Source organism: Miscanthus floridulus, chromosome 12 (genome assembly GCF_019320115.1).
Source record: "Miscanthus floridulus cultivar M001 chromosome 12, ASM1932011v1, whole genome shotgun sequence".
In the NCBI taxonomy this organism is placed as follows: domain Eukaryota; kingdom Viridiplantae; phylum Streptophyta; class Magnoliopsida; order Poales; family Poaceae; genus Miscanthus; species Miscanthus floridulus.
Window position 1 is genome coordinate 75,732,815 of NC_089591.1, and position 27,548 is coordinate 75,760,362.

The window sequence follows — 27,548 nt, forward strand, 5'->3', positions numbered from 1 at the left end:
CTATCTGCCCTGAAGATCCGTGTACGTTAATTGATTCCCTGATTCAGTATTGTTGTCATCCGCAGGAAGACGAGGAGCCCTCCCAACAAAAAATGCAGCTTGCTTCGGAGACGGAATCGTAACATCACCGCTCAACATCCTGAGCACCAGGGACATGGTTGGCCTCTCAGCTGGTAACTCCTGCACGCACAGGAGACCCACCTGAATGCATCTGCAGACTTCGTCGTAAGTGTATGTGGTTCCCATGAGCGGATCGATAAGCTCTGAGACACTGCCTTCCTTCCACAGGGTCCATGCCTGGAACATACGTTGTGAAATAGATAAGGCAATTGTGGCAAGCAAAAAGTTCATGGTTATTTTCTAGTTTTGATTTGACAAGTATGGTGAGTGGAGGAGACAGTGCTATCTTACATAGCCCAATTGGTTCATTGACCATTCGTCGTCGACAAAAGAGCTGTTCCTGCGGCCACTCACAATCTCGAGGACCAGCACACCAAAACTGAAGACGTCAGATTTATCAGAGAATTTGCCCTCCATTGCATACTCCGGGGAGATGTAGCCACTGCGTTCCACAGATTTTATCGCATTAGCTTGTAGCCAGGTGATGCTATGTCTACTAGAATAAGAATTAATTTGTCTATTATCCGAATAAAGCAGTCAGATCAGAAAGGTTACAATAAAGAAGATGCAATTACTGAGCAGCACTAAACCAACTATTATAGAAGCAGGTGAATGCAATGGAACTCCCTGTTCAGCTGTATGATGTAGAGAAAAAGAGAAAAACAGCCTTACTAGGTTCCGACAATTCAGCGAGTAAGGTCTTGAAGCTGGTGTTCGCCGAAAATTCTAGCCATGCCAAAGTCCGATATCTTGGGGTTGAAATCATCATCTAGTAAAATGTTGCTTGCTTTGAGATCCCTATGAACAATTTTCAGCCTGGAATCCTGATGAAGGTACAGTAACCCTCTTCCAATTCCCTGAATAATCTTGTATCGCAATTTCCAGCCTAATACAAGTCTCTTACTTTCATCTGAAAAAAATATAGAAAGTACTAAATGTCCATAGAAAAATTCATTTCCTGGCTGACTGTATAAAGTATTCGTATAAATTCAGAACTGCAAGTGACTGAAACTTACTGAAAATAAATGAGTCAAGACTCTTGTTGGGCATGTACTCATACAACATCATCTTCTCTTCTCCATGAATACAACAACCAAAAAGCCTCACTAAGTTCCGGTGTTGCAGCTTGGATAGCACCGTCACCTCATTCTTGAACTCTTCCAATCCCTGCCCGGAGCTTTTAGATAGCCTCTTAATAGCAATCTCTTGGCCATCTGGTAGTATCCCCTGGAGATACCATCAAATATCCACTATGGTTATCCAGATGAAAAGGATTAATTAAACAAACTCAACCATATCATAACAGTTGGAGGAAGTATATGAAGTTTCCAATACTCCACCTTGAAAACTGGACCAAATCCACCTTCGCCAAGCTTTTCACTGAAATTGTTCGTTGCTGTATAAACAGTGCTGAACTCAACTAATGGTGCGCTCAAAATTGATCTTTTCACCGAATCATCTTCATATATGTTATAATCTGCAGCTGATGTTGATCTATCTTCTCCAGTAATCTGAAATAATGGTTTCCGTGTTCTCCGTGCGCCTGCAATTTGGTGAAAAGTTAACAAAGTGACAAACATACTCCTTTTTGTTTGGAGCATTCAACAAACCTACATAACAATCCATGTAAATAAAACAATGACAGTTACTTCTAAAAATCTGCGGCCATGGAAATTAGACTGATACTGAATCAAATATCAACGTGCAAGTTTCATAATCTGAGCAACAGCGGGATTTGGAAAGTCAAAACGTTAGAACGGATTGAAAAATATGCTGATAAAACGAAGAAAGCACCTTTGTCAAGAGTGTGTGAGGCTATTCATTTGTCAATTTTGGGCATAACTACATAAAAAAACAAAAAAAAGAAAGAAAGAAGAAGAAGACTGAAGAAACCATGAAGCTCAGATGCATGTAAGAATAAGGCAGAAAGCATCGTATCACCTATTTGCTTGATGATGTGCCTCTTCAGGAAACCAAACACGCAGAAATGCATGGTGCTAATCATGAAGCTAGTGCCGTACTACCAACACACGCAATAGAGGCTTTTATGCTTGGCATATTTGAATGCAGGTCAAACAGGAAATTGCATGCCTTTTGCAAGCCAAGAATCACCAAATGCTCCTCTTTTCAACAGAACCATTTGGTCAACTGGGTAATGTCACATGATGATAAAAAAAAACTGTTAGTTTGATATGATGATGGAACATGATGCTATTATAGAGGGTTTATCTTGTTTGACATCTTGGCTTAGACGACAATACGGAAGAGTTCAGTACTTGTTTATGTGATCAAATGTGACTATTGCTAGATGCCACGATCTGTAGATGCCACGACTGAACGCGTAGCTTGCTAGAGAAGTAAATAAATATTTTAATTTGTAAACAATGTCATTAGTAGGTTGGGGCAGAAGAGTCTTGATAGGGACATGCACAACAAAACAACAAGCAACAACTGAGCTGGGATGACTCCCCAATAGCCGGTTCTGGATGACCGATTCTGAAACTTTCAGACGCGGAATGTGCATACCTTGCAGCAATATAAGGACCATCACACTAACTCCATTGGCTCATATTGTCTGCAAAAGCAGAGCAGGGTGGAGCTGACACCATATTTCGGCAAACTATCCCTACATTGCCTTCACTCTTCATCCAGGCAGATCGAGGATGACATTAAAGTGTTAAACGGAACACATTTTGAGAAATTAAATTTTGTGCAAATGGTCAGAGAGAAAGAGACCGTCAGAACACGTACGTGGGCTTATAGGATAAAGTTTAGAGCTCATTTGTATCCCCTATAGGGTGTAAAAAACAAGCCCCACTAGGGGATGATGAAAACCTCCTCTCCCACCTTCCCTATAAAATAGGGAGAGGGGAAAGGTGGAGACCGGGGCTAGTTTCTCACTCTTTTTGGTTCTCTCTCTCTCCACTCCCGTATCTCTCATGTGTATTGTTCTACAGCTTCCACAATGGTGTTACACTCAGTTTCCTCTTCTAGCTCCACCACATCTTGATCCTGTACAACATTATCGCTTGGGCTAGCTTCCAACCCATTTGCTGCGGTGCCCTCCGCAGCCTGACTGTTTACATCACTCAATCTTTTAGTTTCCCTGGACAATGGCACCACCCAGCCACTTAGTTTGGCTGAACTTAACGGCAGTCCACATCAGCCACGAGCTGGTCCAAGATCTTGTTGGCTTTAGAACCAGGAAGAGGAGGTCGGGGTTGTTAATGATGGCTGACCCTCAAGCCGCTTCAATTTAAATTTGAAAACAACATGGCCTTACACTCCATTCTGCACCCAGTCATCTACAACCTTGTAAAGTCCATCGTAGGTGTAGACCTTTTTAGTATAGCTATTCTTTGACAAATGACCTCGAATAACTCAGACAGGATTATCATTGTCCCTGCTATTCTTCAATGCTAAATTTTCATGTGTTAACTGTTGAGAGGCAACGCCACCGGAATTTTTTTTAATTTTAATACTTTTTGGAAACTAATTTTAAATCTAACACGGTCGGGTTTTTTAAACTAAACACTTTTGGCCGCATCTATTGCCCTGGCGTGGCCAAATGCCTGTGCCGCGCCATGCATGGTGGCGCGACAGCGGGCTGACGTGGCGGCGACTGGAATCACTGACCGGTGACATGGCAGGGCTCTGCCGCGCCACCGATCTTGGCATGGCACTGCAGCGCCTTGATCCGTGGCGCGACAGAGCCGAATAAAACCCCCGCCGCGTCCCGCGTCCGCCAGTGGTCGAGCAGCCGCCGTTGCCCGAGCAGCGTAGCAAGGACGCGCGACCGCCGCGCCCGTGTCTGCTCGCGCCAGCCCGCCGCCGAGCACGGCACGGCCGCCGTGCCCGCACGCCGGCACGCCACCCCCTCCGGCCACGCACGGCGGCTGCCCGCCAAGGCCTGCGCCCGCGTCTCCTGGACCGGTCTAGCACGCTGCAGCGAGGTACTCCCCTAATATAGTTAATAAAGTTAGTAAAATTGTTAAAGTATAGTTAGTATAGTTAGTAAAGATAGTTAGTTTAGTTAGTATAGGTAATATAGTAAGTTAGTATAGGTAGTTTAGTTAGTACAGTTATTGAATCTAGTTATACATTGAATTTAGTCTAATTAGTTGTTGTAGTTAGCCTTGTATAGATGTTAATATTAGATTAGTTAGTATAGTTATAGTTAGAATATTTATTAATATTACTATGGACATTACATACGACGATTTCGACGACTTAATGAAGTTTCTTAAAATGCTTTTGCAGATAGATTGTTGTGTTAGAGTTTTGTACGGAGGAAATGTTAGGAGAGAAGATGGTATGTTTGAGAATATAGAAGAATAATTGAAATGGTTTGATATGGAAGAAGAATTGGAATGGTATCCTCAAACATACCATCGTCTCTCATAACACTTCCTCCATACAAAACTCTAACACAACAATCCATCTGTAAAAGCATTTCAAGAAACTTCATCAAGTCGTCGAAATCATCGTACGTAATGTCCATAGTAATATTAATACATATTCTAACTATAACTATATTAACTAATCTAATATTAACATCTATACAAGACTAACTACAACAACTAATTAGACTAAATCCAATGTATAACTAGACTCAACAACTGTACTAACTAAACTACCTAACTTTTCTACATATACTAACTTACTATATTACCTATACTAACTAAACTAACTATCTTTAGAGTTTTGTATGGAGGAAGTGTTAGGAGAGAAGATGACATGTTTGAGGATATGGAAGAAGAATTGGAATGGTTTGATGATATGGAAGAAGAATTGGAATGGTATACACAAACATACCATCTTCTCTCCTAACACTTCCTCCATACAAAACTCTAACACAACAATCCATCTGCAAAAGCATTTCAAGAAACTTCATCGAGTCGTCGAAATCGTCGTACGTAATGTCCATAGTAATATTAATATATATTTTAACTATAACTATACTAACTAATCTAATATTAACATATATACAAGGCTAACTACAACAACTAATTAGATTAAATCCAATGTATAACTAGACTCAATAATTGTATTAACTAAACTACCTAACTTTACTACCTATACTAACTTATTATATTACCTATATTAACTAAACTAATTATCTTTACTAACTATACTTTATTAACTTTATTAACTATACTAACTATATTAGGGGAGTACCTCACTGAAGTGCGCTAGATTGGGGCCGGGAGGCGCGGGCGCAGGCCTCGGCGGGCAGCCGCCGTGCGTGGCCGGAGGGGGTGGCGCGCCGGCGTGCGGGCGCGGTGGGCTGGCTGGAACGGGCGGACGCTGCCGCGGTGGCCAGGCGTCCTTGCTGCGTTGCTCAGGCAACGGCGACTGCTCGGCCACTGACGGACGCAGGACGCAGCGGGGGTTTTATTCGACTCTATCGCGCCACGGATCAGGGCGCGACAGTGCCGCGTCAAGATCGGTGGCGCGGCAGAGCTCTGCCACGTCACCGGTCAGCGATTCCGGTCGCCGCCGCGACAGTTAGTTTTAAAAAAACCGGCCATATTAGATTTAAAATTAGTTTTTAAAAAGTGTTAAAATTTTAAAAAAAAAATCCGCCACCGGTGGGCGCTGCATCAGGCAGGCGTAAGAGGATGGGCGGATGGCGACCTCGGCCCGGTATTAAAGAACACGGGTGGCCCAGCCTGTCGAGCGGACATTGGGTCCTGATTGTTCGGATAGGCCATGTCGATTTGGATCTTAAATGGGCCATAGTTTTGGTAGTTTTGGTGCGGAAATCTTCTTTGCCGAACAATCCGCGAGCGCGAGACCGCGATCAGAAAAAAATATCCGGTTTGGGTGATTGCTTGGATAAACCATATTTGTCATGTCGATTGAACGGATTGAACTGAACTGGGAGAAATTTTTGTTTATTTCTCTTTCTACTAATTCAAATTCACAGAATCACATGTATTGGTTGAAAATTGCTTTATCCATGGAAAACATTTGTGACATGAACTCGGTGTCGTTTAATTGAAGTAAGATGGATTGTTTCTATACTACGTGCAAATAGCTAACTCACTATCTACGGAATATATTTGGAAGATGGAGTGGGTTATATAATAGTTTACATTAGTATTTTACCTTTTCGGAGCATATGACTCATGCAATAAAGACGCCATCTCATCTCTTGAGCATTTATAGTGGTAATATGTTGTCTTGCTCATCACATGCTCGCAAAAGAGATAAGATGGTGATGGATCAACTCAGTTCCAATCATCAAACCGATATAAGGACACCCACAACGGTGGGTTGGTTTATCAATCACAAGAACAACCACATACTCAAAATGGTGGAGTCGATTCTTGAGCCAAAAGAGAACATGGGTCTAGCAAAAGAATAAAAAAAATCTGCACGATTCTTCTCCAACCACATATACTGTGGCAGGTGGGTGGAATCCATTTTCTATTCATCAAGATCGACTCTAAGGTATGAACCGACTCTTCTCTCTCTTCCATGATTCGCTTTCGCTAGTCGTTGGTTAGATTCTCGGAGAATCCACGTCGGACGATGTATTGCTTTATCTTTCCCACTAAAGAAGCCCTAAGATGTGATGGATGTAATCATGTAACTCAATTCCAGCAATCTGTTTAGAGCAAGGCCTTTGCCATTTGAATTCCAGTAATGAAACCAAACTATTTGAGTAGTTAGGAGCATCGTTTGATTCCGCTCGTCCAAAAGCAAACAGGTTGGCAAACATGTGTGCAGCTGAATTCAAACATGTTTTGGATGAGGCTGAATTCAAAACATGGGAGCAGCTGAATTCGAATAAGGGGATTGGAAACATGTGATCGTGGTTGAATCTTGGATGAGGCCGTAACAATGTTTGGATTGTGGGGTCAATTTCTATTTCTTATGTAAACTAAACTTGGTGAAGAGAGTGTGTAGGAGAATCTAGGTCACTTTTGTTGTAATCCACACATGTTGGGTGGGAATAGATATATTGGAAAGACTTTGAAAAGTGTGAAATGATTGGTGGGGAATGTCACTTGGCATTATCTTTCTTTCTTTTCCTAGAACACGCACTTAGGCGTGTGATTCATTGAGAGGAAAGAGAATGTCAGTTGGCACTCACTACCGGAGATCGGCTCTTTGCCGAGTGCCAGGTGGTTTGCCGAGTGTTGTTTTTCGAGCACTCGACAAAGACGCCTTTGCCGAGTGTTTTTTTGACACTCGGCAAAGAGGCTCTTTGCCGAGTGTTTTTTTTTAACACTCAGCAAAGAGACTCTTTGCCGAGTGTTTTTTTTTTTGACACTCGGCAAAGAGCTTCTTTGTCGAGTGTTATTTTTTTTTGGACACTCGGCAAAGAAAATTTCAAAGCATATTTTGAAGCAGTAAATTAATTCAAATGAAAAAGTTTTCAACTACAAAGTTGTATAACTCATCAAGATGTACAATGTTTGTTTTGGTCTTTTCTTCATATGACAAAGTGAAAGTAAATTTGTTCACAAATCTAACATATCTCTCTTATAGTTTATAAAACTATAAGAGAGATATATATGTGAACAATGTTAGAACGACCATGTCGGATGAACAGATGACCAAACAACCAAAATAAACTCTGTAGATCTCGAAAAGTTATGAAACTTTGTAGTTGGCAACTTTTTGATTTAAAAACATCTTGTCATGCAAAACTGCGTTTGAATTTCAAAATTTTAAAATTCAAATTTTGTAAATGACCTCAGATGGGAAAACTTCTTAAACTAAAAGTGTAGATCTCGAAAAGTTATGAAACTTTGTAGTTTACAACTTTTTTATTTGAATTCGTTTATAGCCTCAAACATGCAATTTACACTTGGCAAAAAAGCTTCTTTGCCGAGTGTTTTTTTTTACACTCGGCAAATAGCTTCTTTGTCGAGTGTTTTGTTTTTGATACTCGGCAAAGAAAATTTCAAAGCACATTTTGAAACAGTAAATTAATTCAAATGAAAAAGTTTTCAACTATAAAGTTGTATAACTCATCAAGATGTACAATGTTTGTTTTGGTATTTTCTTCATACGACAAAGTGAAAATAAATTTGTTCACAAATCTAATATATCTCTCTTGTAGTTTATGAAACTACAAGAGAGAGATATAAGATTTGTGAACAATGTTAGAACGACCATGTCGGATGAACAGATGATCAAACAACCAAAATAAACTTTGTAGATCTCAAAAAGTTATGAAACTTTGTAATTGGCAACTTTTTGATTTGAAATCATCTTGTCATGCAAAATTGTGTTTGAATTTCAAAAATTTAAAATTCGAACTTTTCAAACAACCTCGGATGAAAAAACAACCAAAATAAACTCTATAGATATCGAAAAGTTATGAAACATTGTAGTTGGTAACTTTTTGATTTGAAAACATCTTGTCATGCAAAACTACGTTTGAATTTCAAAATTTTAAAATTCGAACTTTTCAAACGACCTCGGATGAAAAAACAACCAAAATAAACTCTGTAGATCTCGAAAAGTTATGAAACATTGTAGTTGACAACTTTTTGATTTGAAAACATCTTGTCATGCAAAACTGTGTTTGAATTTCAAAATTTTAAAATTCAAATTTTGTAAACGACCTCGGATGAAAAAACTTCCTAAACTAAAAGTGTAGATCTCGAAAAGTTATGAAACTTTGTAGTTTATAACTTTTTTATTTGAATTCGTTTAGGGCCTCAAACATGCAATTTATACTCAGTTTAGTATAATATATTGGGAACTAAAACGGAATCCAGACACAAATGAGAGTGTGGTGTAATGGTAGAGGAGGTACGTGCACAGCGGGAGGTCTCGGGTTCGAATCGCGTCGACTGCGTAGCCATGAAATTCACACGAAAAATATCGGAGATGGGTGGGCGCTGGCCGGTGGGGGCCTCCATCGATAAAAAAAAAATTCCATTTTTTCTGGGTAAAAATTCCCATTTTTTCGGGTTTTTTTCGGTTTCAACTTTGTCGAGTGTCGGGCACTCGGCAAAGGCTTTGCCGAGTGCCCGACAAAAAACACTAGGCAAAAACGCCTTTGCCGACGGATTTTTTACCGAGTGCAGCACTCGGCAAATTACCGAGTGCAAATTGGGCTTTGGGCACTCGACAAAGCCACTGATTCCCGTAGTGACTATCTTAGTATCTTTGTGGAATTGTGGTTAATATAGGATGGACCATTCGGCACTAGCTATAAATAGCTAGCTCGATATATGTTTTGGTGAGGCTGAAATGCGTGCAGCTGAATTCAAACAAGGGGATCGAAAACATGTGCTCGTGGTTCAATCTTGGATGAGGCCATAGCAATGCTTCAATTGTGGGTTCAATTTCTGTTTCTTATGTAAACTGAACTTAGTGAGAGTGTAAACTAAACTCGGTGGAGAGAGTTCGTAGGAGAAACTAGGTTATTTTTCTTGTCAGCCCACACGTGTTGAGTGGGAATAGATATATCTAAAAGGCCTAAAAAGTGTGAAATGGTTGGTGGGGCATTATCTTTTTTTTCCTCTAACACGCACTTAGACATAAGCATGTGATTTTTTGAAAGAGAATGTCTGTTGGCATTATCTCAATATCTTTGTGGTTAAAATAGGATGGACCCTTCTATACTAGCTACAAATAGCTAGGTCGATATATATTTTTTGAACATTATTACAGTACTAGATTAGATTGGTCTATTAGCCTGTTCGTTTGGTCGTATTTGAATTATAAGTCGTGGCTTATCAGCCAACGAATAATATTTTTCTCTCACACCAAACCAACCAACAGTACTTTCAGCTATGGCTTATAAGTCAAACCAGCCCAAACGAACAGAACGATATAGCCATTTGATATCTTCCATGAAAGCACATAATAAGTGCAATACTTTTTTTAGATAATGAATAAGTGCGATAAATAGTGCCATCTTGCCACATCCTCGAAAGAGAGAAGATGACGATGAATCAACTCAATTTTGATGAAACCAAGCAAAACCGGTTAGCAGTGTCGTTGCATTCCACTCATCCTTCCTGACTCGGGGGTTCAACATAATGTTTCCTAGGAGTATGGAGTACTAGGTATTACCTGAACCTGAACCTCTTTTTTTATTTCATTACCTAAACCCCTTGGGAAAAGGACAAAAGGTTGAATCATTCAACCGGAGCGCGGTTAATTTATCGGCTTCGCTTCTTGTCGTTTCTGTGCTAAGAGCATCTTCAAGAGTTTGCTAAACATCTTTCTAATCTTTGTTTTTTTGGAAAGATGGGAAAAAACCCTCTCCAACAATTCTTAATATTTACTCCTAATCTTTTAGGACTTGGAAAATTTCTCCCCCTTTCGCATAACTTTACGTGGACGAAGCCACGCTCGGAGACGCCATTCGACGTTGCGGAAGTCGCGGGCGGCGGGGTCGTAGACGACGCGGAGCTGGTCGGAGAGGCACGGTGCGACGGCGGGGTCGTCCATGGCCGTGGCGTTCCTCCACAGCCCATGGCGTAGACAGCGAGGAGGAGGACAGCGGCGTCGGCGAGGATGAGGTCGGCGCGGCGCCACTCCCTGCGGAGGTTCTGCAGCAGGCCAGCCTTGCAGGAGGCGCACGAGTAGCAGAACTTGGCGTCCTCGTTGCTCCAGGCGGCGCAGTTGGGGTCGGCGGTGGCGCTGATAGGGCTGATCCAGTACATCGGGGTCACCAAGGTGTAGCCGCAACTCGTCGGAGGCTTGCAGCACCCCGACTGCAGAGGGGTCATCCTGTTCGGGGCCGCCGTGAACAGGTCCTGCGCCGTGTCGTACGTCCCGTTGAAGTCGGTGCAGGTGGGCGTGGCGGCCAGGCAGGCCTTGATCCGGTCCTAGCGTCCCTGCAAATCGACCACGCCATAAATCGACAGAACGTGCCAATCAAGCTTCACAGCAACATACTGTTGGAAACCAGAATCCTCATCCAAGTCCATCAAATCAAAATGCACACCTGGGACTGGGAGGCGGCGGCGGCGTGCCGCAGCGGAAGAGCAGGCGGCGGCGGCGTGGATACGCGCGGCGACGAAGAGGTTTGCATGGAAAAAAAGAAGACTACAGAAAAAAGTTAAATGGGACAAGTATTTGATTTTTTAGAAGTCGAACATTAGAAACTATTGGAGATGAACTTTTTTTTTCTTCTAAAACTTTTTTAGGAGTCGGTAAATATAGACTTTTTAGAAGGAATATTTAGAGAATTCCAGGAGATGCTCTGAGTAAACGCGCTTTTCCGAAGCTCCGGTGACGGTCTCGCATTTTCGCGTTGGCCAACGCGGCTAAGCATCCGCGAGCCAGGCGTTCGACGCCGGCGCATCGCTCTGCTTGTGCAGGCGCGTGCAGTCGTGAGATGAACGAGTGGAAAGGAAACTGGCTGACCGGTTGGGAAATTCAAGCCAAAGACGAGGAAACGGCGATTGGCGCCTGCGCACGCGCCAGCAGGACGCGTCACGCGTCCGCGCTTCCGCCCGTTTCATTCACCACCATGTTGGCTCAGCTTGTTTGACTTATAAGTCGTACTTTTTCAGCCAACGAATAATATTTTTCTCTCACACCAAATCAGCCAACAGTACTTTCAGCCATGGTTAATCAGCCATACAAGCCCAAGCGAGGATCACATGTCAGCCACCGAGGATCGGATCATCGGATCTGATCGTCTCTTCTTCTCTTTTGGACGCTCCGAGCCTCCGATGCCGTGGACCTGTGGTTACGATATGCTACGGTTATACTACTACTACTACGGCTGTGCAGCGATTTTGCGCACAGCGGAGGAGAGACCCGCACCCCCGACCCTGACTCGCACCCTGACGGTCCCGCCGGCCCTGGCGCCGGTGCCCCCCCTCCTCCCCATCCACCTCCTCCTTCCCCTCCTCATTCACCTCCCCTCTCCTCCCAAACCCAGGCATCGACCCGTCAGCTCCACTAACCCTGCCCCAATGGAACCCTAGCCCAACCCCGCCGCCGGCAGCGGCGCCAGCTGCCTCCCAGCCGTCGGCAGCACCGGCCACCTCCTCCCCCACCACCTCCCCTCCACTCCCCGCCCCCGACGCCGACTAGTGCCTCACCGTAGCCAGGAGCCCGACGTAGCCACACTGCCACTGACGTCGAGAGCAATCGCCACGGGCGCTGTCGAGCCCACCGCCGTCGGATCCAGCGTCGGAGCGCATTCGCGGACTCCCTCTCCGTCCTCGCCGCTACCAATGACGGGCCCCGCCACCGCGGCGACCAACAGCAGCTACAGCTCCCCGTGCATGCAGGTGACGACGTCGGGCCGCACCGCCAGGGCCACCACCTCTAGCAACAGCAGCGCCGAGCCCATCGCCGCGGGCTTCAGCACTAGAGCGCCTCCGTAGACTACCTCCCAGTCCCCGTCGCCGCTAGGCCCCACCCCCTACAGCCGCTGCCTCTAGCAGCTCACTCTCACCGGCCGCGACTCCCTTCTACCCTTCAGGAGGGCGCACGAAGCACCGTCGGTGGGTGGACGACGACGACGACCACCCCACAACCTACCTGGATGCTGTTCGTCGACCGGTGAAGCCGACAACTGCGTCCCCGCCACCCGCCCAGATTCATTCAATCGTGGTCTCGAGCCATGGCGGAGCGGACGCTAGACAGCAGGGACAAGGGCGAAGCCGGAGGAAGCGTAGGTGGCCACGCCCATAGCTGGTGTGCGGCATGCCTAATCGGCCAATGGATGGCTGCATCCCTGCTCGCCAACACCTTGGCCATCGTGGACGGGTCTCCGCTCCCACCGTCGATGGGTGGCGTGAGATTCTCCCCCGGCTGGAAAGCGCGACCTGTAGCCACCTCGATTGAGCCTCGCCCAGAGCAGCTCCCGTAAGCCCGGAGGATCCCCGCAGAGCTTCGAATAGATGTTTCAATTGCCTCTCCTACTTGCACCAAGTAGAGACTTGCCGGTTGCCACAGCATTGCCTGCGCTGTCACGAATTCTGCCACCTCGCCAGGGATTGTAAACGGCCTAGGTCTGCTACATCAAATAAGGCAAAGGGTGGTGGCCGGTCACGGCACACTGCTTGTGACCACGTCCCACCGACCTCCCAGCACGTTCCCCACGGCGCCCCAGCGGGATCAGTTGGGGCCAAGCAGGGTGCCGCGGGGGGGGGGTGCCGTAGGGGGTGATGGAGTAAGCTAGCAAGGGATGACAGCATGGATGTGCCTACGGACTACTCCAACAACGCTACTACCTCTACTGCTACACACCTTCGCATGCCAGATCCGCTTTGTGTCGGAGCTGTGCGCGAGCACTAGGCCTCCCACATGGTTTGACCCAATGCTGCAGAAGCTCGCCGCCTCGCTCGCCTTGGGCCGACTAGCAGGGGCGACTGCCACTCAGGAAGAGGAAGCATCGCTGGTGGACAAGTTGGCAACGGGCTCGCCTACGCTATCGCCTATGTAGGGCAGGTCACATTGTTGCAAGTGGAGCGGTCTAGCATCGTGGATGTTTGTGGCATGTCTACAAAGCTCACCACCACGAGAGGGACAGCACGACATCGTTGAAAGGTCTTTGTTTGATTTTGGTAATTGAGTGACAACTTAGGTGGACTAATTGTGTTTATGTGAGATACACAGGTGATTAGTCCACAGGTACATGTGTGTGAGCAACATATGCCATGAAGGTGAAAATGGCTTGGAGATGTTGCAAAGCTCACACATGTGATGATGAAGGAGCTTAAATACACATGAGACATGACATTGAGTCATGTGATCAAGGTGGAGAAGATCAAGACAAGACTTGGCTTGATGGACCGGTTGCAAGCGTGAAGGGCAAGTCGAAGGCTTTGGAGTGATGGACCGCGTGGCGGTGAAGCTTGAGCAAGACTTGGCGCCGATGGACGATGGCAACGGTGAAGAGCAAGTAAAGTCAAGATCGATGAACCAATATGATCACGTGATGATATGAAGTGGATCATATCATTGTTGATCGTGTTGGTGCATGTGTTGCATCGATATTGGAGGAGATGGAATAAAATGCGCAAGGCAAAGGTATAACCTAGGGTATTTCATTTCACCGATCATAGGTGTGTAGAGAAGTTTATGACCGGGTTTAGGATAGATGGCCGTACTATCAAGAGGGGCAAACTTGTTTGCATATCGGTCATCTAGTGCCACTCGAGTGATCTAACTTTGCATTGTCGCTAGGATCGAGTGGCGTGGCAAGTTGAGTGGCTAACATCCTTTGGGAAATGATTGTGAAAAGCTAACACAAATACACATGGTGGTGTATACTTGGTGATGTTGGCACATTTACAAAGGAGGTGGTGTTTGCAGGGTTGAGATGGGTTTGGGTCCCTCTCTCTCTCCCGCCGAGCTTGCTCGGCGGGATTCGGCGCTTTCGGAAAAATAGAATGCCTATTTTCTATTGCGCCGAATGCAAATTCTTGTGGTTAGCACATTGGAGCAAGGGTGAAGAAGTTAGAAGTGAAAACGAGTTGGTCGCGAAAACATTGGCGTCGGTCAACTGACCGGACGTTGGGTCTGAAAGCACCGGACGCTGGGAGCATGCGTCCGATCGAGCTGGTCGGTCGGCACAGTATCGAGGGTATTGCACCGAACGCTGTCTATGTCCGGTCAAGGTGGACCGAACGCGTCCGGTCGAAGAAATATGCCTCGGGGGGCTTACTGGAAACGACCGGACGCTGAGGATTCAGCGTCCGGTCAGTTGAAGCTGCTGTGTCCGGTCAGGTCAAGTGACCGTTGGAATCGGGACACGTGGTCGTCTGCGAGCGATCGGACGCTGGGGTCCAGCGTCCGGTCAACTCGACCGGAGCGTCCGGTCGGCTCGATTTTTGCCCAGTGAAGGGGGTAACGGCTAGTTTAGCCTTTGGGGCTATAAATAGAAGTAGCCTTCGGCCATGGCTAGGGTGGAGCACCTAAGGGGACTTAGTGTCCATGCTTGTGAGTGCTTGGGAGCCCTCCATCACATATATATTTGATAGTGATCATTCGATTGTGTGAGTGAGCGATTCTAGTGCGATTGCATCATGAGGTTGCATCGAGTGGCACTAGGTGATCGAGTTGCAAGCCGGTGGTGCTTGTTACTCTTGGAGGTTGCCACCTCCTAGACGGCTTGGTGGTGGTCTCCGTCGAAGCGCGCAAGAAGCTTGTGCGGCGCTCCGGAGAAGTGCTTGTGAGGGGCATTGTGCTCGCCCCGCGGGAGCCGCGAAGAGCAACTCTAGTAAAGCGTGTCATTGAGCTACCCTCACTTCAGGGGTAGGTTCTTGCGGCGCCCGACGTGCGGGCTTAGCGGGTGATGCTAATTAGCCGCCGAACCACCAAGTGAGCGGTCGACACAACGGGGACTAGCGTGTTGGCAAACACGTGAACCTCAGGAGAAAAATCATCGTGTCAACCTTGTTCTTCCCGTTGGTTTGCATTCCCATTACACAAGCTTGCCATTACTTTTATACATATTAAGCTTGTGTAGTTGCTCTTGTAATTAGATAGCTTGTGTAGCTTGCTAATTACCTTCTTGCTTGTGTAGCATAGAAGTAGCTCCCTTGCGTGGCTAATTTGATTTTAGTAACCTCGTTAGTCACATTGCTTAGTTTGTGTAGCTAAGTATTTGCGCTCTCTAATTAGGCATTGGTTGCCTTGTTATTGAGCATTGCTAGTGAGCATCGTTAGCTTTGTGCTTTTGCTTACTAGCATGTGTAGGAGCTCTCTTGTTGCTTAAAATACTAGTGGCATAGGTTTGTGTAACCTTGCTCTTAGAATTGTTTAGGAGAGCTCTAACTAGCCCGACATCCTTGTTGCATAATTGTTATCTTTGCAAGGTGCTAGTGAACATATATAGTGTGGTATAGTCTTGGCTAGACCGATAGTTTTAATTCTGCATTTGTATCGGTTAGCCGACGCGATTAAGTTTTAGAAAAGACTATTCACCCCCCCTCTAGTCGCCATCTCGACCCTTCAGTCGTGGATGTGAGAGGCGCGCACAAAGCCCCAGCGCCACACCCACAGGCGCGGATGTGGCCACCCCTCTAGGATCAGCTGACTCCGCCGCCAAGAGGCTAAAGCGATTCACCGAGAAGATCCTGCGTAAGGCGCCATTGCCGCTGCTGCCTCAGCCGACTGTGGAGGCACAACCAAAGCTGCCGACCCGCAGCAGGAGGATCGCCGCACAACTGCTCTCACGTGTCCCAGTTTCTAAACGAGGAGAGGTGCTGATGATGAAGCGGAGGGGATTCCTCGATGGTCAGACGAGGCTATCCACGGCAGTCGTGGACGCCTACAATAGCAGCTTTGTTGACCAGCTCAACTCCTCGCATGCTTAGGCAATGCGAGAGCTCTTTCCGGACGCACAGGGAGAGCGGCCTAGGCGCCGCGCAAGGCGGCACATCTGATCGCCGGTGATGACTAGGTAATGTGATTAGCGAGTAATAGCTTATGATCAACTTCTGCTAGGGAGGGCAGAGCCGATTGTATAACACTTTCCCCCTAGTGTGTCATGTTCGTGGCCGATTGTATAACACTTTCCCCCTAGTGTGTCATGTTCGTGGCGCGTCGTTGTAATGTTCACTATTTCTCGATCTTAATACAAGCTTTGCGCCCTGTTCGCTTGGTCTTGTTTAGCTTATATGCCGTACTTTTTCAGCCAACGAATAATATTTTTCTCTCACATCAAGTCAGCCAACAATACTTTTAGTCAACCAAACAAGCTCAAACGAACGAGACGTTGGATTTTACATGATGACCTGTGCCAACCGGTGACGGCGGTGTCTGCAACTCTGCTAGTTGAGCTCGAGGCTTTGTAGTTGCGTTGTTGTCGTCTACTACCAACAAACACTTTTAGGTAGCGTTTGTTTGGTTAGGAGGATTTGGCCATTCTAGTTTTCTGTTTGTTTTGATGAATTGAGGGATGAAATGGTATTACTGATTCTGTTGGTCCGTGTTCACTGCTGTAGCTATACCAATTACCAACTCAAATAATCTGTTGGACTAGCTATATATGACTATTTGCCATATTGTAAAATGCTTCAGGGCCTAATATTATACAAGGTTTGATGACATAAATCCGCATCATATTTTGAATGGGATGCTAGTACCACTACATAATATGTTTCTTTTTGCTGAGGAATAACACTAGAGAACATGTTAGTTAAAACAACAATACGAAGACCCCATAACCAACTTGTGAAAAAAAAGATTGAGATTGTGACTGATACCAATAATGCTACATAAATTGCAACTTCAACTAATAGTTACTCCCTCTGTTACCTCTGCCTTAGGCCAACTTCACTAATTTTGACCAGTGTTTTATGGAAAATATTAACATCTAAAATTCGGAAAATACAATATCAATACATACTTTATGAACAGCTTAATTATTACCAATTTGATGTTGTTGTATTTTGTAACTTCTGACAGCTATAATTAATGAACCATATAATTTGGGAAAGGAGGAAACAATGTAAACTTGGCAGGTTAACCAGCACAAAGGAAAATAGGAAAAAAAAAAAGTGGGAAAGTGGGAAAGCGAGGACGTGCTGCCATCAGGTGACGTGATGCGATCCAATGCCAGTGGATGCAGCAGCGCCGGAGGCGAACAATTGCCAGCACCATCGAACGACCGCAATTCGAACGGAGGTCCAGAGGTCCTTTTCTTCTTTCTCCGCTGCTTCCTTCCTCGCCGTCCTCACCTCGCCTCCGTCGGGTCTCGGGTCTCCCTATTAATACCTGCCTCTCCTCTCATCCAGGCCCAAACCCACACCCAGTTCCTGTCCTCGGGGAGCCGAATCCACACCAAAGGACGCGGGGAGGACGCCCCGATTCTTGGGATTCCAGGTAAATTCCAGGGAACCGACCGCCTCTGCTCTGTCTTCTCACGGAGGATCTTGCCTGCGGATTTCTTTCTTTCTTGGCCTTTATTTGGATGCCGTGTTCCAATTACGGTGCCCTTGCCGGTAATCGAGATCTTGCTAGGATCTCGATCCTTGCCTCGGCTCGGTGGTTGATTCTTGCACTCTACCTTTCCTCCCCGCGTACTCTGATTGCATGCCCGGATGCGCACAGGGTCAAGCCTAGCTTCCCGACTCTCCCGTCCATGGGCTTGGGATCCCCATTTTTGTTTCGTTGGCGCACAATTTCACTCGGTTGCTGCTAGTTTTGCAGACATTGTGGGAGCATTGTGGCATTGTTTTGTTTCACCGAGGAAAACTGTTGACATTGCGATCTGCGATCTCTCTACTTCCATTATTCTTTTCGAAAAAAGATCTTTCGAACAAAGTATGATTATAGAAATAGTTGCGAAAAGAATCAGTAGGTTCCGATTTCTTTATTCGCTCTAGGCTACACGCTTTTTGTATACTTTGTCATATTTTACGCTGTTTTTTGTTTCTTGTTACATGGAGTAGCATATAGTATTAAGAGACAGCAATATATAATAATGCGAATTGAGGATATTCAAAATTGGGCGAGAATAGTTTCAGGAGTAAGGAATTTTTAATAATGTTCTCTTCGTTCTAGCATATTTCCTTTTTGTAGGTGATTTTTAATAATGTTTTGTTTAGGGGAATATTTCCTGTTCCTATTGGTGATTGCTCAAATTACTTTTTGTCGCTATAGAGATACTCGGCGTGTTCGCTGGTTGGTTTCTGGGCTGACTAGTGCTGGATTGTTGTAAGAGGAAAACATTGTTGGCTGGTTGAATAAGTCTGGCTGAACCAACAAGCGAACAGGGTGACTACATCAACAATCCTATAAAATGTGGATAGCATGTTTTTTTTTCTTTAATGGTTTGAGATTTTGTAAACAAGATGGCTGTGGTGAAATAATATAGCATTACAATTAATTTTGGCCATCCTGCACCTTCTAATTTTCTTTCCACTTCTCCTGCTCCTGCGCCACATTGTTGATGATGGAGGAGCGGGGGGGATCAATTATGATTTACTCATGAAATTGTTTTTGCAGGATGGAACTACACAGAAATGGCACTAATGGTTCCTGCCACAGCTCATGCGGGCCACTGACAGACTACTACATCCCTGATTACATACTGAAGCCGGACTCTGAACGAGTCACTGTTGATAGTGTGCCATGTTGCCCTGTGGTAGTCTTCATCAATTCTAAAAGTGGTGGCCAACTGGGAAGCAGTCTGATCAAAACATACCGTGAACTTCTCAATGAAGCGCAGGTAAATAGCTAGCAGTTTATCAATGCTGTAACACCAAAAATATGCATTCCCCTACACTATACTATTGTAGTACTTCAAATCATTTTCTCATTGTTGGATCCACTCTATTTTTTTCAAAGGTTTTTGATCTCTCAGAAAAGGCTCCTGATAAGGTTCTACACAGATTATACTGCAACTTTGAAAAGCTCAAGTCTAACGGTGACCTCATTGCTACTCAAATTCAGAAGAGCTTAAGGCTAATTGTGAGAAACCTACTTTTGGATTTGTGAGTCCAATGAATTTCCGGTTAGATATGTCCTTTTATTAACCAAGGATCTTTTAAATATAGGTTGCTGGTGGTGACGGCACGGCAAGTTGGTTGCTTGGAGTAGTTAGTGATCTGAAGCTATCACATCCCCCTCCTGTTGCTACTGTGCCTCTAGGAACCGGAAACAACCTCCCTTTTTCATTTGGATGGGTACATTAACGTCTTTTGCTTATTTTGAGCATACTGAATTCCTAATTATGATTAATATTCTACATCTCTGTGTTTTATGTGCCTGGAAAATTTATGTTTTTTGTGCAAATGAAGAAATATAGTTAAATTTCTTGTTTGACTGTTAAACAAACACAATAAAACCATAAAAGCTAGCCACAAGAAACACACTATTTTTATTAATGTTTGCTAACAGAAATGTTATGCCCGAGCATCAGTCTCTGTTAAGGAACACAACTTTTCATTTTAATGTAGGAAATTGGGAAATTTGTTATTAAATTAGTATGATGTTGTTTCCATGCAATTCTGCCAGTTCAATTGCCATGTTTTTTAGGAGTTATAGGGCTTGTACCAAGTTTTACAATTCTGAAAATCAATATTGTATTTTAATCTGACTGCAGGGAAAGAAGAATCCAGCTACTGACCAAGCAGCAGTGAAATCATTCCTGGGTCAAGTAAAAGGAGCAAGAGAAATGAATATTGATAGGTATCATCTTGCTTACAAAGAACTAAAGATAATGTTTTGCTCATGACACTGCATGAGCTCGTTCGTCTATCTCATATGGCGAACTGTTTTATGCTCTTTTCCAATTATTGTTCCACTTATCTTAGCAACATTAGAACATGTCCTTATGTGTAGCGTACGAAAGAAAACACTCGGTTTAACTTTTAGTTGTATTTTTCTGTTTCAGTTGGCATATCATCATGAGGATGCGAATTCCACAGGAAGGCCCATGCGATCCTATTGCTCCCTTAGATCTTCCACATTCATTGCATGCTTTCCACCGTGTATCAGCTTGCGATTCTCTCAATTTGGTAAGAAATATCTTTCACAGATGCAACCTTTTTCCGTTACTTTTACTTATAATGTAAAGGCAGACTTTGATAGTCATGCTCTTGTTTTAAGTGCCATATGTAATATAGAGCAGCATCTTATTGACTTTCCTTTTTCAGGAGGGCTACCACACATTCCGTGGAGGATTCTGGAATTATTTTAGCTTGGGTAAGAGTTCTCTGTAGTCTGTTCATTCTACCACTTAGAATCATAAACATTTTCATCAAGAATGTTTGATGGTGTGTGGTACCTACAATACAGTAGATGCAAACTTTCGCCATTTCTAACAGGGAATTGTGATGTCCCAGTAAATCCTTATGTATTCCTGTTTGCAGTAGATACAGGAGAAGGTTAGTAACCATGATAGTCATAATTTGAACATACTGCAGGAATGGACGCACAAGTATCCTATGAATTCCACTCTGAAAGAAAGAGAAATCCAGAGAAGTTCAGACACCAGCTAAGAAATCAGGTATGCTATCTTTTTATTTATTTTTTCGAATACTACTCTTTTTTTCACTTAACTTGATGGGTCATTAGGATTTGCAAACCCCATCAGCATGGTTAGTATAATGCATTTCTTTGATGCAGGGTACATATGCTAAACTTGGATTTAAACATTCCCTAAACCATCTTTCTTCAAGGTACTGAGTCACTAATGCAGCCTGTAATGCTTCTCATTTTGATCATAATATACTTCATTTTTCTATATCAGCATGTTCAGTTTATAGTATTGAAGTATGGTGGCATTAGTTCTGTCTGTAGAAGGAACTCCTTCCACCATCACTTTAACAGTCTCTGTATTCCTTGACCTCTGATATATGACCTATACAATTTCCACTTTCAGGAACATTTCTCAACTTGCAAAGGTGAAGATCATGAAAAGACCTGGTAGCCAATGGGAAGAGCTCAAGATTCCTCGCAGGTAATATCATTGTTACCCAGCCATATCCATGTACTACTATTAATTTTCATTTTTTGCATATGAAATCCCTGCTGCTTTAATCCATATCCGACTTCCCAAACTTCCAATCGAGGTGTATTGATTATTGGTAAGAAATAAAATTATGGACTATTATAAAAACTGACAAACGTTGCCCCTCTTGTTTCAGCATTCAATCAGTTATCTGCCTCAACTTGCCAAGCTTCTCGGGAGGATTGAATCCTTGGGGAACACCTAGCTCTAGGAAAGTTCAAGACGTGAGTTTTCCTCCTTCAAACATGTTACAGACTCCATGGTTGTGTTGATGACATACTATCTGCACTTGGCAGAGATTCATAAGCTTTCATTTCATGGCAATATGCAGAGAGACCTGACTGCACCTTACGTTGATGATGGCCTTATCGAGGTTGTCGGCTTCCGCGACGCCTGGCATGGGCTCATCTTGCTGGCTCCTAATGGCCATGGAACTCGTCTAGCGCAGGTGAACTACTTACTCTGTCAGCAGTTCGGCACACACTGCACCAAACTAGGATATTGAAGATTGCTGACTCTTTTTTTTTTTGCTTTCAGGCCCACCGAATCCGTTTCGAGTTCCACAAGGGAGCAGCGGAGCACACGTTCATGAGGATCGACGGGGAGCCATGGAAGCAGCCCCTCCCCAAGGAGGACGACACCGTGGTCGTGGAGATCTCCAACCTCCGTCAAGTGGCCATGCTAGCCAACGACCCGTGCAGGTCGAAGAGCGTGAACGACCCGTCGCCCCCGTCGTGCCACAGCTACGAGGACGACGAGAGCAACAGCCTGGAGGACGAGGACGAGTGGGAGGACGGGAGGAAGAAGTTCGGCGCGGCGGCCACCTTCAAGATCCCTGACGAGGTCGACATCGCTCATCTCAGTTAGAATTTAGAAACCCATCCGGCGTTCGTGCTGAGTTGTGCATGCGGTCCGGAGTTTAGAATTCATTTCAGAGCGTTCACTGCTGCTGTTAGTGATACTGCTTTTTTTTTCACGGGGTGGAGATTTCAGAAGTTAACCACTGCTGTTAGCGAAACTGCTCATTTTGCTATCTACAGTTTATATTCTGTAAATTTCAAGTTTAACAGCCTTGTATAGGCCGGCTATATTTCACTGACTAAAAATTTCTGTGTGCATCTGTTTCTATGCCTGATTCTCAGTTGGATAATTTGAGACGTTTCCATCGTGGAAACGACTTTTGTAACGGAAGAGATTCGCAGGCACATCTGATACCGTGTTTGATCAGGATTCAGAAACAGCAGCATATCCCATAGAGGAGCAATTTTCAGTCACGTACGTAATCTGTCAGAGGCACGACAGGCAGAACGCGTCACATGTGATGTGACTTGTGAGCGAGGATAAAGATAAGATCAGCGACGCGACAAACAACACCTTCTGGAATCTGGAGTGCTCTGCGTCCGCAGCTAACACCCGCCGCTGTTTGAGATAATCCTCACGGTTCCAAGCCAAACCACGTTCCCCGCGCGCCCACCAGAAAGCAGAGAAACAGGCAGAGGCGCGTCCTGCTTGGCTCCTTCCGCTGCGGTATAAAAGGCCCCCGCGCGCCTCTCCGCACTCCACGTCAATCCACAACACAAAGTCGCAAAGCGAGCAATTGCAGGGCGATGAGCTTGAGGTACATGAGCCGTGTGGGCGCGCGGGCGGCGCAGGCTGTGCGGGAGAGCACGGGCAGGTCGGTCAAGGACAAGGCGCAGTCGTCGTCGGCGTCGATGGCGAGGAGCGGCGGCGGCAGCAGGGCGCCGGGCGCCGGGTCGGTGGAGTCGGGAAGGGCGAGCGCCGCGGCGGTGGCCAGGAGGAAGGCGGAGGAGGAGAAGCGGCGCCGCGCCGAGCAGGCGCTGCGCACCGTCATGTTCCTCTCCGTCTGGGGGCCCAACACCTAGTAGGAAGGAGTATTAGCATCGATCTTGTGTAGTGTGTGTGTGTGCGCGCTGGAGCACACTGCTATGTCAAAGATGGTCTAGCTAGACAACTAGTGCTCTTCACGGTTGTTTTGTTTGAGGTTGAAAACAAGATGTAAAATTTGTTATAGTGATCTAATATCTAAAGGCATCCATACGTTGATTCTTGGGAACATGAACAAGACTTCGTGTTGGTCTGTAGATGTTTCTACATGTGCATGTACACATCACGCAGTTTATCTTTCTACTATCTGGCTATCTGCACTTCTGCAGTGCCCATTTTCGTGCTGATATTTTTCAGAAACAAGTTTTTTTCTTGGCGTGTTGGGAAGGTTACGGCAACATTTTGATGCTGCACCCTGCAATGCGTCTCTTTGCTTGTTTCCTCGAACCGTCACCTGGTTGGCCTAGCCATCTCTGTTCGCGTGGAAATTGCAGTATGACGTGTATCTGCGCCCCCCCCCCCCCCCCCCCCCCCCCCCCCACCTCTTCAAAGTGGAGGTAGCAGCAGGCAGGGAGGTTTCCACGACGGCGTTGAAGGCCAGCCTGAGCTACAACAACGAGCAAGGCCTCTTGACTTGCTAGAAGCGCACCGGAACCGCGCCATTCGCCGGATCCGCTATCCCTCGTTGCTGACTGACGCTCCGGCAACCCCCAGAACACAGGTCACCTCATCGGGAACACTACCCTGCTGAATTGTGTATATATATCCTGCCACTAAAAGTTCCTCGCTACTGTGGCAATATTTACATCTCTTCGTGTATACAGAATTACAGATACTACACTGAACAAACACGCATATCCAACATGTTCGCTTAGTTGTATTTGGCTTATAAGACATGCTAACGAATAATATTTTTTCCTCGTACCAAACCAACCAACGCTACTTTCAGCCATGGCTTATAAACCAAAACAAGCAACAGGGCGGATCATCATCGTAGACACGTCTCTCTAACTCCGCACTCAGAAGTCAGAGCGGTGACAAAACCGTACTACATAGAGCTAGAACCCTAGCGGCCTAGCCTAGCCTAATTGGGTCCCCAGCAGACGAGGTGCATCACGTTCTCGTCCTTCTCCGCCCTCCTCCTCCTCAGCTTCTCCACCGCGACCGCCTTCTCCGCGGACACGCCGGTGAGCCCCCCACCAGCCTGTGCCTGTCCTCCCTGCGCCCGCTGGGCCGCCGCCCCCGGCTTCGCCTTCACAGCGCCAGAGATCGGCCTGCTAGGCGGCTGCCTGGCCCTCACGGCCACGGCCTGCGCCGCTCGCCACGCCATCCTGCTCGCGTACCCCAGGCTCATCGATGCGATGCTGCAAACAGAACAACCAAACCCACCACTGCTATTCTGAACCAGTGATTGTACTGCTGCTGCTGTAATAGCACGGCACTAGACGGCAGCCGTGTGAATACTGAATATATATGCGAGGTAGAGCACGGTGCGATTCAGTTCCGAAAACCGTCAGAGTGCAGCGCGGTTGTGCACACAGCACAACTGCCCGCTGTTTCGGTCCGTAACACGACATTCGTTTCCTGTGTGCGCAAATATGTGGGAGAGCATTTCTGCAGGTTCGTGGACGACACATCCGGCGGCGGCGTCAGCGGCCGGATTTTGAGCATCCGGTGGCCGAGTGAGAACAAAACGAAATGGCGACAGGGAAGCGGCCTACTGTGCTAGTAGCAAACGCTTTGATGGAAGCGGCCGCAGGGAAGGAATCTGGTGCCAGGGAGGATGGATCATGGATGGTTGCTTTGAGTTGGAGCCGGCCTGTCAGTTTCAGGGTTAGCATGTTGGCGTGCTAGTGCTAGAGGTAATTAGTGTGATGTGTGCTAGGTTAGCTTTGCTTCTTTCTGCCGCGACAGGTTTCAGCACACAGAGTCGGTCTAGCGAATTCTAGGATTGTGGTGGGTGGGGTGGACAGGGACTTCTCAGTTATCCTGTGAAATCCCCGTCCAATGAGCGACTGGAGCTGACTAGATAAGAGGTGGATTTAGAACAAAAGTGGTACACTGTCACTGTATGGGTCCACACTGCCACTACCTTCTTCTTTTTTTGGCAGGATATAACCGGAAGAACCTAAAAACAAATGTGATCATGAAAACTTACAAATGTACTCCGTAGAACAGAGAAGCTAGTAAGGCGGGACTTGGAACTTTCAAAATCCCGGCTTTGGATGCTCAGCTGGAAAGTTTCAGATTTATGTCTACAGAAATTGTAGCTAGGATTTCAAATCTCTGAAATCGCATTAGAACCTTCGGATTCCAGGTTGTTGGCTTCAATAAACGGTTCGAGGACTTCATATTTGAAATTGCAGAGTGTTGTTAAGTGACATTTTCTTTACTGTTTTCAGCATTTGACTAGGGTCTGTAAGAACTTTCAGCATTCCACCATGTCTTACACAATTCCTCGCTCTGACGAGGCAGTGGCGTGGCGGACTGGCGGTGGCGGTAGGAGGCGTGCCGGGGCATGAGCATCCAGGGAAGCAGGAGGTTTGGACCGTTATAAAAGACTATGCATCTGTATGGCACAACATTAGTTGAGTTTGAAGGGAGGGGGCTATTAAAATCTTGCTATCCCAAAGCCACATGTACATTACTCCATTTTTAATGGAGTAAATTAAAAAGAAAAATATTTGTTTTTTTAATTGGACAGTTGATGAAACCATGCCAAATTAAGCTCTTGCGCATGGTGTACATCGTGTTCATCAACTTCCTGGCGTACACACATATACATGCATGTTGGATGATTCATCCGCCCACAAGGGCTGCCCTTGTCGTTCGTAGAACAAACTAAGCAGTAACGAAACGCTAGCGCCTAATAATGTAGCTAGGCAAGGTTGCCTGACGGGCAGAGCAATCCTAGACGCTCGGGGTCAGATCAGATTGTTGCCCGGCCAGCTCTCGCCTGGGAGGCTTGGGGCTTGCATCCAGACAAGTCCTGACTGCTCGATCAGACGATCACCAGCTAGTTCGTAGCTAGTTGTTGGGACCCCAGTTGCTGAGGTACATGACCGTCCGGAGCTCCTCCTCCTGCTGCTTGGCTTTCCTCCTCGCCGCCGCGGCGCAGCCCGAGGCGCTGCTGCCGGGGCCGCCTGCGCCGCTCGCGCCTGCTGGCCTCCTTGCGCGCTGCTGCTGCTGCGCCGCCTGCCGGAACGCGTAGTTCCAGCGGCACAGGCCGGCCTGGTCCTTGAGCGCCTCCACGGTGCCCACGCTCATCGCCGCCGCCCACGACGACGCCTTCGCCTTGCCGCCCCCGCTCGGCATCTATCTCCACCCGTATGTTATGATCGGTCGAGGACTAGCTAGCTCGATTCGCCCGCCCGGCCGCTGCTTGGTTCGGTGGCTGTGTACTTGTGTTAGCGTACGTCTTGCTGTCTTGGCGAGACCGTGTCGTGCGGCCGGTGGTCTTATAGCCAGCCAAGGGGCCGAGGCGAGGGCGAGTTTGCCGGGGCTGGGAGTGGGATGGAGTGTGCCGTCGCTGCTGCGTGCGGGGCACGTGGTTTTGGGGGACACGGCCGGCCCCGCGTGTAAAACAGTGGGGGGAGCTCCTGAAAACCGGGTGCAGAGCGCGAGCGGCTGAGGACGCGCGCGGACGCCGAGGTTCAACTGCCTCGGCTGGCTGCTGGAAAATGCGGCGCGCTGCGAGTGCTGTGCCCTGTCAGCTGTCGCCTGTCGGTGTGCTAGCCACTTGTGAAGCGGCCGTGTCCAGCCAGCACACCTCGATCAGGCACCTAGCATAGCTCATGAGCTATACTTTTTCAGCGAAGAAACAACGTTTTTTCTCTCATAATAAATCAGCGAACAAAGCCTAGACGTGTGCCGCGGTTACGTCGCCCTCACGTGTACGAGAGCCGGGAGGGACTGTTTGAAGCAATGATCGATGAGATGAAACGGAGCCTGGTACTCTGCAATTCTATGTCTCACTAATCCTAATCCTAACAGGAAATCGCATCGAGAGATGTGGCAAAATTTGCAACTCACCCGACGAAGCCAGCCGTGGAACTTCTTGTTTTTCTTGTCCTGGTGAGACAAATCGGGTGTTTTTCCGTGGAGCCCTGATCCAATACCCTTTTTCTTTCTCACTCACTGAATGTCTTTCTGAATTGCGTACGTATCATATTCA

The 27,548-nt window shown here is 46.4% G+C and overlaps 3 protein-coding genes and 1 pseudogene across 4 annotated transcripts; 2 read left to right on the top strand and 2 right to left on the bottom strand.

Annotated features, from left to right (window-relative positions):
* LOC136495235 (G-type lectin S-receptor-like serine/threonine-protein kinase At1g11410) lies at nt 1-2,174 on the bottom strand (annotated as a pseudogene).
* A 15,419-nt stretch (nt 2,175-17,593) lies between these two features.
* On the top strand, nt 17,594-22,658 carry LOC136497651 (diacylglycerol kinase 1-like). Of its 2 annotated transcripts, none has more exons than XM_066493491.1 (14): nt 17,594-17,697; nt 17,808-17,895; nt 19,021-19,243; nt 19,363-19,485; nt 19,572-19,700; nt 20,120-20,205; nt 20,411-20,534; nt 20,673-20,721; nt 20,943-21,025; nt 21,145-21,197; nt 21,401-21,478; nt 21,666-21,753; nt 21,861-21,977; nt 22,067-22,658. In XM_066493491.1, exons 1-14 carry the CDS (start codon nt 17,616-17,618, stop codon nt 22,394-22,396), a joined length of 1,653 nt encoding a protein of 550 aa, XP_066349588.1. In that variant the 5' UTR covers nt 17,594-17,615; the 3' UTR covers nt 22,397-22,658. The 2 variants fall into 2 exon arrangements, with proteins under 2 accessions (XP_066349588.1, XP_066349589.1); XM_066493492.1 differs by having other exon boundaries at nt 17,623-17,705.
* A 372-nt stretch (nt 22,659-23,030) lies between these two features.
* Nucleotides 23,031-23,627, top strand: LOC136497653 (uncharacterized). Its single transcript, XM_066493493.1, has one exon. It carries the CDS (start codon nt 23,137-23,139, stop codon nt 23,410-23,412), a length of 276 nt encoding a protein of 91 aa, XP_066349590.1. The 5' UTR covers nt 23,031-23,136; the 3' UTR covers nt 23,413-23,627.
* A 2,335-nt stretch (nt 23,628-25,962) lies between these two features.
* LOC136498026 (uncharacterized) lies at nt 25,963-26,791 on the bottom strand. The gene has a single exon (XM_066493959.1). It carries the CDS (start codon nt 26,687-26,689, stop codon nt 26,402-26,404), a length of 288 nt encoding a protein of 95 aa, XP_066350056.1. The 5' UTR covers nt 26,690-26,791; the 3' UTR covers nt 25,963-26,401.
* Between the last annotated feature and the right edge of the window lie 757 nt (nt 26,792-27,548).